At 57.1% G+C, this 10,902-nt stretch overlaps 1 protein-coding gene across 1 annotated transcript; it reads left to right on the top strand.

Annotated features, from left to right (window-relative positions):
* Positions 1–2,067: 2,067 nt before the first annotated feature.
* On the top strand, positions 2,068–7,756 carry LOC144938977 (homeobox protein Hox-B4-like). The gene is made up of 2 exons (XM_078866666.1): positions 2,068–2,622; positions 6,317–7,756. The coding sequence occupies exons 1-2, from the start codon at positions 2,076–2,078 to the stop codon at positions 6,763–6,765; spliced, it is 996 nt and encodes a 331-aa protein (XP_078722792.1). The 5' UTR covers positions 2,068–2,075; the 3' UTR covers positions 6,766–7,756.
* Positions 7,757–10,902: the final 3,146 nt, after the last annotated feature.

Below are 10,902 nucleotides of genomic sequence, written 5' to 3'. Positions count from 1 at the left end.
TACCCCACTCACACATCTACACCACTCACACATCTACCCCACTCACACATCTACCCCACTCATACATCTACACCACTCACACATCTACCCCACTCACACATCTACCCCACTCACACATCTACACCACTCACACATCTACCCCACTCACACATCTACACCACTCACACATCTACACCACTCACACATCTACCCCACTCACACATCTACCCCACTCATACATCTACACCACTCACACATCTACCCCACTCACACATCTACCCCACTCACACATCTACCCCACTCACACATCTACACCACTCACACATCTACACCACTCACACATCTACCCCACTCACACATCTACACCACTCACACATCTACACCACTCACACATCTACACCACTCACACATCTACACCACTCACACATCTACACCACTCACACATCTACCCCACTCACACATCCAGAGTAGACACGTGTGGAGTAAACGCGCGTTCGTTTCGCCCCAGCATTGAAGAAGCAACGATGCCGCGCGAGGCCACGGCACTAACTTTGGGGCGACCAGCGCAGAGTTTGCAGCCAGCATTGCTTTCAACAGGGGGATGGCTCGATTAAGGGTGGGGTGGGTGGGGGGGTTGTGGGGTTATTTCGCGTAAATATCTAAATGTGTCGTTAAACCCGCCGCCACCCGACACAGCCAAATGAGCGAGGTTCTGTCACGTCAACAGAACGTGGCAATTCGTGACTGCTTCAGCATTGGAGAGTTAAACTCACCACCACCACCAACCACCACAGCAACATTGACAATTTTTCTACCCTGCCGTGTCGCTGGTGATGACAGGCAAACACACAACAATTCACGAATCCGTTTTAGACTTCGCCGAACCGAATCAGCGGGGGATGACGCCTCCTCCCCCCCCCCCCGTCTCGCCCTCGTCCGAGCGAACGTTGCCGGGATCTTTCATTTTGTTCCCTCCGTGGTCTCTTTGTGAAGCAGATAGGCGACACATTTGCGAGCAGTCCGGCCGGCAGTGGGAGAGAGAGAGAGCCAGAGAACCGTGTTCACAATGAACATCAAAACAGCACACGGAGTGCGCGGGCTCTAACTCGTGGATGCGGCTTGACCACAGAAGCCGAAGAGGGAAGGGCGGATTGAGGGGGTGGGGGGGTGGGAATCGTGAACATTTGTTTTCCTGCACAAGGGGGCAAGCGACTCGACTGGCGATCTGAGAGTTGAGGATTGGCACCAGCGTTGCGCAGACATCACACGCTGCCATCCGTGGTGTTGAGCGAGCGATGGAGCTCACGAGAGAGGAGAGGAGACGTGGATGGGGAGGGAGTCAGCCTCTGCGTCGAGACGCGCACTCCGCCGGTGATTTATAGCGCGGGGCGCGAAGCCACAAACCGCAGGCTCCGCGTGGTGTTCCGGCCGCAATTGAAGGCGATTCGTATCGCGCGCGTTCGTGATCCGTCATCGTTCTCGAGACGACGCCGCGAAGTTTTGTCTCGTGCATCGTGGCAAACTTGACCGCGCCACCGGGCGCGCAACATCGGGGGACGAGGACGACCGGATAGAAACATCGCCACGCGCTCATGCGGTGCACCCCCACGATGTTCCTGCCAAATACAGCCCCCCCTCCCCCATTCATCCTTACCCCCGCCGTTGCCCCCCATCCACCGACCCCCCCCCCCGCCCCCCCATCCAACGGTATTCCAATCACCGCGTTGCAGACAATCGCATTTGGGTTGCGCAAGAGCGGAATAATGATTTGGCGGGGCGAAATTTCGCAAAAGGGGAGAGAGAGCGAGCGAGCGAGAGAGAGAGGGGCGAGAGAGAGAGTGGAGAGAGAGAAGAGGAGGAGGAGTGGAGAGGAGAGCGCGCACACGGGGGCCACTTGACATTTGTCATCAGCGCGTTTCCTTATCCGGGCTCCCCGGACGCGCCTCCCATTGGCTGCGCGCGTCACATGCGCCGCCGCTAAAATATACAACGATCGCTTTTTGGAGGTGGGCTTCCCCGCGACAGCAAAAACGACAGCGGGCAGAAAATATAGCACCTCCGTTGGAAAAAAAAAGCCCACCCCGCGAACGAAATTAATGGCCATGAGTTCGTATTTGATCAACTCCAACTACGTCGACCCCAAGTTCCCGCCGTGCGAGGAGTACTCGCATGGAGACTACATCCCGGAGCCGAGCCCCGAGTACTACGGGCAGCCGAGAGACCCGGGCTACCGGCAGCCCCCGGAGCCCGTGTGCCCGCAGCACGCGGACTACCCCGAGCAGCCCTACCACTGCGGCGAGCCCCCCGAGCCGGAGCGGCTCGTGGCCCAGGCGGGGAGGCACGGCGTGGTGCCTCCCGTCCCACAGCCACCGCCGCCCCCGCCGCCTCCTCCTCCTCCTACTGCTGCTCATCCGAGCCACTTGGCCCCCCTCCGGGCAGCCCTCGAGCCGTGCGGTGCGGACGCTGCGCCCGCGTGCACCCAGCAGCTGGGAGCCGTGCCCAACGGGTTGACTTGCGGCGTGAGTAGCGGCAAACACCAGCAGCAGCAGCAGCTGCAGCTGCAGCAGGACCCGCATCTGCAGCAGCAGCAGCAGCAGCCGCCGGTCGTGTATCCGTGGATGAAAAAAGTGCACGTGAACACGGGTAGGTCGTGGCGGCGTTCCGAGTTCATTTGCGGCGCCTTCCTCGTGGACTCTTGGCAGCGGCGGCGGCGGTGGCCGCGGCGTCGTCGTCTCTTCCGTGACCCGCCTTGGCACGCCGCGTGGGGCTCTCTCCCTCTCTCTCTACTACCACCACCACCCCCCCCCCGTAGGCCGTGCGGAATTGCGAACGGGGAGGATTGGCGGGGCGAGCTGCTCATTACGGAGATTTATGTCGCCTTTAAACGCAACGAATGCGTCGCGGCTGCCACCAGCAGCAGCAGCAGCAGCACCAGTGCAACGGGCCCTCTTAATACAAATTTATTGCGCTCGAGGGGCCCCTGAACGCGTCGCACACCCACGGAGCGGCGAGCCGCACGCGCGCGCGTGAGAGGGGTACGGGGGTGGTGGCGGTGGTGGTGGTTGGCGCGTTGTGCAACGTGGCCCCCGCGCTCTCGGGGAGAGGAATTTTTCTCGTCTTCGTTCGTGCCGCGTCCGATGGTTCGATGGCTGCTGCTGCTGCTGCTGCGATGTTGTTCGGGAGCTAACGGGCCTCCTCCTCTTCATCCCCACCACCACCACCATCACCACGGCCACAATTCTCGAAGGTCTTCCAGGCTTCAGCAGAGCGAGAGAGCGCGCGAGAGAGAGAGAGTTCGTGCAGTTTGGCAATACATCCACCCTCCTAGATTCCCAGTTTTCGTGACTGCAGGAATTGCTGTTCGGTTCTTTGGGTAAAGTGTGTGTCTCGCTCGGTGTGTCTTTGTGTGTGTGTCCCTCTCTCTGCGTGCGTGTCTGCCCGTGCTGTTCCCGTGTCTGTGTTTTATCATTCATTCTTACCTGCCGCTGGTTGCTTGTGTTGCAACCGAAACGTCGTATTTATATTACTATTCTATTTTATTTTCTACGTGACTTTTACCGAAAGAACAGCAATAGTCAATTCCTCCTTGCACATCCTCCGTTGTAGGAGCGCATGATAGTGGCCGGGTGTGCGCTTACGCAGCGATCAAAGTTGCGAATCGAAGCGAGGTGGTCGTGTTGTCACCCTGGGCCCCATCCGCCTTCTACCACCACCACCACGACCACCACCACCACCACCACCACGGGTGTCGCAGCCAAGGTGGAGTGTGCTGGCCGCGTTGATCGCGCGCACAGGAGGAGGGCACGGGGAGAGCGAAAGGCAACCTTTAGAGAAGATATCGAGCGGATGTTTGCGGCGGCGCGATGGTGGGGTGGGGTGGGGTGGATTAGCTATTGTTTGGGAAGCATAGCGCGTTGCCAAATCAATGCGATCCATAGCCGTCAACGTTTGTCATGTGAAGCAGGGATAGAAACAAACTGAAATGGCCCAGCCGAGACGCGAACGAGTGCGCGCGCGTGGATGTGTGCACGTTTATGGATGTCTGTGTGTCTTGTGTGTGTGTGTGTGAGCCTCAAATTAGTACCTTGGTGGGGTGTGTAAACATCGCCACTGGGGAGACAAAGGCGGCCGGGCGTGGTGCTGGCCACCCACCCCCCCCCCCCACCCCTTCGTGTGCCGTTCCGGCCTTCATAGGTGCAACTCGCGAACGGCACTTGCCCCAACAGTCTGTCACAGGCTATACGGGGGATCTTTGTCTTATCGTGTGTTGAGCTGCAGTGTAGTGGTTAGCGCGCTACGCTGCGCTACGAAGCCGGCCACCCGAGTTCGATTCCCGCTCACTATTCTATTTTATTTTCTACGTGACCACCGGTGGCGATCGTCTGTACCGGTCCCGAGCTTTCTTCCACGTCGACTCAGCGTTAACGAGTACCCGGTGCTGATGTGTAACCATCGCCGCTGGGGGAGACAAAGGCGGCCGGGCGTGGTGCTTTCCACCCACCCGCCCCCCACCCCCTTCGTGTGCCGTGCCGGCCTTCACAGGTGCAACTCATGAACGGCACTCGCCACGTGCACGAGAAGCTTCTTACGAAATCGCCAGTTTGCGCGATAATCGGCAGTCGGAATGTGAGCGACACGGTAGCTTGTGGTGGAAGGGTGAGTGCCGTGGAAGGGTGAGTGTGGTAGAAGGGTGAGTGTGGTGGAAGGGTGAGTGTCGTGGAAGGGTGAGTGTCGTGGAAGGGTGAGTGTCGTGGAAGGGTGAGTGTCATGGAAGGGTGAGTGCCGTGGAATGGTGAGTGTCGTGGAATGGTGAGTGTCGTGGAAGGGTGAGTGCCGTGAAATGGTGAGTGTGGTGGAAGGGTGAGTGCCGTGGAAGGGTGAGTGTGGTGTAAGGGTGAGTGCCGTGGAAGGGTGAGTGTGGTGCAAGGGTGAGTGTCGTGGAAGGGTGAGTGCCGTGGAAGGGTGAGTGCGGTGGAAGGGTGAGTGTGGTGGAACGGTAAGTGCCGGTGGTGCTCACGGTCAGAGTTCAATGTGGTGATGTTGATGTTGAATTCCGTGCGACGGTAAATCTCAGGCACCGCCATCATTTCTGGACGGGGTGAAACAAAAAAATGACGGATGTGTTTTTGTTCCAAAAAAGGGCTCGCTCCGAGGCGGTGCGGGTCTAATTTGAAACCCACTGCCTAACGTGCAAAACTAGATTCCACCTTGCTCGTCTCATTGAGTTTACGAAACGTGCGCCGTTAATTAAAATGCGTGTTTATGGCGGTGCGTGTACGTTTGTTTCGTATTAGTCGATCTTGTGATGATTTGGCGCGAGTAGAAATTTGCGAACGGTGAACGGCGAGCGTGCTCACTGAAGGTAGCAGCAACAGCAGCAGCAGCAACGCAATGAGCACCTGCAGTGTCACCACGTCCCCGACCACGGCGACTACCGATACGGCCGCCGCTGTGAATGAACGAGCAGCAGTAGCAACACCATCGCTAGCCGCCACCACGACCACCGCTCGCCACCACTCACCACCATCAGCAACACCACCTCGAGACAATATAACCACCATCACCACCACCACCACCAATAACCACCACCGCCATCCACTATAACCACCATCACCACGACCGCCAGCCACTATAACCACCATGACAGCCACCACCACCACCACCACGAGCAGCCAGCCACCCACATGACCATCCATCGGTCGCGACTGCGAGCGCCAGTACCACCGTGGAGCGTGAGTCGAGTGATCGGGGCTCTTCACTCGACTCGCGCGCGCGCGGTCAGTCAGTGAGCGTCAACGCGCCTTGACGGTGTGGGCCGTGCAACACCGCACCCGTGCCGAACCCATCCGCGTGCGAGACCCAGAGACGCCGTGGCGTGCGAGACACGCGGGCACAGGGGGCGAAGGAGGTACTACTTCACAGGGAGAGAGAGAGAGAGAGACACGATTCGGAGATTATTGGGCTTTTTTTTAATCGACAGAGTTGAACGAGAGAGAAATCAGAGAGAGAGACTTGAGACTGAGAAGACATATTTCACGATTCGGCACAACCTCTGGCCGCTGCTTAGGCGCGACGTCGCTCGCAAATCTGCCGAATGGCGAGCCGGTGATTGGCTTTGTGCGCTCGTGAAGTTTCGCCTTCTAACGCTGTCCCCCTCAAATATCCACACTCCTCCTCCTTCCTACCATCACCTCATCTTCCACCCAAACCTCTTGTCCACATCCGCTCTCCCCCCCCCCTCTTCCCTCCCTCCCCCCCCATGTTTTCCCTTCTCCCTCCACGTCTCTCCATCACCACCACCGCCAACACCACCAAACGCCACGACGCCCGCCCGCAGTCAACCCCAACTACATCGGCGGGGAGTCGAAACGCTCCCGCACGGCCTACACGCGCCAGCAGGTGCTCGAGCTCGAGAAGGAGTTCCACTTCAACCGCTACCTCACCCGGAGACGGCGGATCGAGATCGCGCACTCGCTGTGCCTGAGCGAGCGCCAGATCAAGATCTGGTTCCAGAACCGGCGCATGAAGTGGAAGAAGGATCACAAGCTGCCCAACACCAAGATCCGCTCCTCGGGACCCGGCGGGGCTGTGCAGGCGAACGGTGGAGCGGCGGTGGTGATGACTGCAGGAGGTGGTGGTGGTGGTGGAGGTGGTGGTGGTGGTGGTGGCAGCAACAGCAATGGTAGCAGCAGCAGCAGCGGCAGCAGCAGCAGCAGCAGCAGTGGGAAGACCCACTGCGTGGCGCCCTCGGCTCCCACGAGTGGCGTGCTCGCCCGGGCGTTATGAGGCACAATGAGACGTACGGTCGGACTGTAGCGCACGTATATATACACACACACAAGTACACACACACGCAAGTACACGGACACACAAGTACACACACACACAGGTACACCTACACACACAGTACACGCGCACACGTGCACACGTGGCACTCGTATACGGTACACTAAAACCGATCGTATACTCGACACATTCCCAAACACACACGCAGATATGTGTACACATCCATTCGTGTATGAACTCATACACACATGTAATCATGCACACTCGTGTACACTCATTCCTGGTACACGTCTGTACGTAAATACATACATAGACGCGAATTCATATTTTGTATACAATGCATACGTACACATATGCGCGTGTACAAAGACACACAAGACAAAGATCCCCCGTATAGCCTTAACAGACTTTAGGGGCAAGTGCTGTTAGCGAGCACCTATGAAGGCCAGCACGGCACACGAGGGGGTGGGTGGCCAACACCACGCCCGACCGCCTTTGTCTCCCTAGTGGAAATGTCTACACACCGCACCATGTACTCATTTTAGGCTGAGTCGACCTAGGGGAGGCCCAGGATTCGTAGCGCAGCGCGCTAACCGCTACACCCACCGCTCCCCCAACAAAGACACACGAACGCAAATCACACACGCACTCATCCATACGCATTTACACACGTGCACACGCACACTTCCCATACGCACACACATCCACATATATATACACACGCACGAAGACAAAGATCCCCCGTGTAGCCTTACCATACTTTGGGGGAAAGTGCTGCTTAGCGAGCACCTATGAAGGCCTGCGCGATCCACACTTACGCGTGCAAACAGCGGTCTCAACGTACAGCTCACGCACTGCACGCAAATCCACGTATACACGCACGCGCATACACAACACAACAACCGCCATTCGCCACTAAGTGGCGGTGACGTCACCACGACGCTTGTGCCAGGCCATGTGCACCCTGAGGCCACGTGAAGTGTCGAACGCCCGCTGGCAGGAGGTCACGGGGCAGACCCAGGTGCCACGGGTCGACTGACCGAGATGACCGAGACGAGTGGCTGATGCACCACCTGTGCCCCCTACTGTGCCAACTTGCTGTGCTTTAGCCACCCAGCGCTCCGCTCGTTGTTGTGAGCGTCGCTCCTCCGCCCTCCGTTGTTGTTGGAGGGCGACTGCCTCCAACTGCCCAGTAGCGTCCTTCACGAGCCTCCTCCACTGAGGCCGATCTTGACACCGCTGGTACCAGTCATCGGCAAGTCCACTCAGCTCCACGTCCTCCTGTACCACATCACTCCATCTCTTCTCTAGCCCGTGCCGCGCCCGTTTAGCCCCCTCGATCCGGCCGAACAAAAGCTGTTTAGGCATGCGGTGGCTGGGCATGCGGGCTACATGACCCAGCCAACGCAGCCTTGCCTGCCGGAGGAGCTCACTGATAGGACTTTGCCCAGATCTTTCAAGGACTTGTGAGCTCCTCACACAATCCAGCCTGGTTAAACCCAGGATGGATCGTAGGCAGGCCAGCCTAAATGTTTCCAACCGGCGAAGATGCTCCACTAGGGGGGTCCACGTTTCGCAAGCGTAGAGAAGGGAGGGAATGACCGTGGCCGAGAAGACCTGAAGCTTCGTGCGGAGCGACAGACCAGGTAGCTTCCACACAGCGTTACGCAACCGATGAAAAGATATTGCCGCTCGACTGATTCGGAGTGAGACCTCTGCTGATAAACTGGAGCCGGTCATAAGCACACTGCCCAGGTATGGGAAACTCTCCACTCTCTCCACAACTGCCCCATCACCGATTGGGAGTTGTGGGGGTGGAGTGCCAGATGGTACAAAATACCCAGGCAGGTGCTTAGTTTTGGTGGGGCTGATGGTAAGGCCCCACCTCTTAGTGGCACGCTCCAGTCTCAGCAGCAGCGTCTCCAACTCCTCTTCTGAATGAGCAGCTATTACCAAATCATCGGCATACATAACGTGGTTGACCAATAGGGAGCCATCCCTTGATCGCACCCGGGCGTCGATCAGCCTCCCATTATATCTGTACCAAATGGTAATTCCCCCGGTACAGCTATTGAAGGCTTCACGAACTACGCAGTCGAAATAGATGTTAAATAATGTGGGAGCCAGAGGACATCCCTGTCGCACCCCAAGGTGTACAGGGAAAGGCTCCGACTCCCGGCCACGTAGTTTTACCCGGGCCCGCTCACCATCATGAAGGTCCTTAATGATCGTGAGCAGAGGGTCAGGGACTCCGAAAGCACGAAGAACAACCCAGAGCCCAGTCCGACTGATGGTATCATAGGCCTTGACCAGGTCAATAAAGCAGAGATGTAGGTCTTTTTGGAATTCCCTACACCTCTGCTGTAGCAGACGGACAGAAAATATGGCATCTGTGCAGGACCGCCCTTTCCTGAAACCGCATTGGGGCTCCGCAAGCCTCTCCTCAGCGTGCCTAGCAAGGCGATGTTGAATAATCCTTGCCAGGACCTTACCCGGCACACTGAGGAGTGAGATGCCCCTGTAGTTGTTACAGTCGGTACGGTCCCCCTTCTTAAAGAGGGGGACCACCAGGGCATCCTTCCAGTCCTGCGGAACCCGTCCAGTGGTCCAGACTGTTGTTATGATGTCATATAGGGCAGTCTGTGCACAAACGCCACCCTCCCTCAGCATTTCGCTTGGGAGATCATCTCTGCCCGGTGCCTTCCCTGGTCTCAGACTCCGGATCGCCCTCAGTACTTCCTCAACAGCTGGTACCTCAGCCAGCCACTCACAGGGGGTGACCTCTTCCAATATTTGAGGCACCGCAGCCTCAGCAGGGTTATCCCCACTTTGTGCCATGATGTTTTCCTGGCTGAGAGATTTTCCCTCCCCCAGGACCTCACAGAAATGCTCAGCAAATCTGCAAACCAGTTCCTGGGGGTCGGAGATTGGATCACCGTTTTTTCCTCTAATGATGGTAATAGGTGTGGCGCTGCAGGTTACTTTTTTGATGGAGTTAAATAGTGATTTGTGATCACGGGCCACTGAGGCAGACTCCATCTCCTCAGCAACCCGCGACCACCACCCATCCTTACAGCGCCTTACGGCTCTCCGAACCTCCGAGCGAAGGCTGCGGTAAACCTCCTCATTCTCTGACGTGGGATGCTGTAGGCGATGAGAGTGGGCCTGTCGCTTTTTCTCAATTAACCTGAACACCTCCTCCGTCAGCCAGGGTTCCCGGGGAGGTCTGGACCGAGTACCCAAAGCAGCCATTGCAGCTGCATGAGTCACAGTCTTAAACCTCGCCCATTTACCCTCGACATCAGGTGGAGTGGGGGACGATGCCAACCCCAGCTGCAAGCGATGATGAAATTCTCGCTTGCAACTTTCATCAGCTAACTTAGACCAGGCCACTTTTGGTTGGAATGGGATCCTGGGTGTACACCCACCACCGGAGTGGAAGAATGGCAGGCGCATCTTACAGATGACTAGTCGATGGTCAGAGGGCAGATCAGCTCCACGGTAGGTCCTGGTGTCAAGGACATGGGCTCGCATCCGCTGGTCCGTCACTATGTAGTCCAGCAGATGTTCTTGCTTGGACCCGGCATGCATCCATGATGTTGTGTGGATGCGCCGATGCCGGAAGAGCGTGTTGGTAATTACAAGCCCATGGGCTGCACAAAAATCTAGCAGCCTCCTACCGTTATTATTGAGCTGATCTGGCCCATGCCTTCCAATCACTCCAGACCAGGTGCCAGCATCATGACCAACTCGGGCATTGAAGTCACCCAACAAGATGACTCTGTCCCGAGTGGCCACTTTAGCCAGCACCTGTGACAGGAGGTCATAGAAAGCGTCCGACTCATCGGCTTTGCCTGCATCCCTCCACGGATGTTCGTCTTCGGTGGGGGCATAAGTAACCACGACCACCACGCATACACACACACACATACACACACACTCATACATAGACACACACACTCACACACACACTCATACATACATACACATACACACACACTCACTCATACATACATACACACACACACTCATACATAGACACGCACGCACCTACATACACACACACACTCATACATACACACACACACTCATACATAGACACGCACGCGCCTACATACACACACACACTCATACATA

Source organism: Lampetra fluviatilis, chromosome 1 (assembly GCF_964198595.1).
Source record: "Lampetra fluviatilis chromosome 1, kcLamFluv1.1, whole genome shotgun sequence".
Lineage (NCBI taxonomy): Eukaryota > Metazoa > Chordata > Hyperoartia > Petromyzontiformes > Petromyzontidae > Lampetra > Lampetra fluviatilis.
This window is presented reverse-complemented; position numbering and strand designations above follow the sequence as displayed.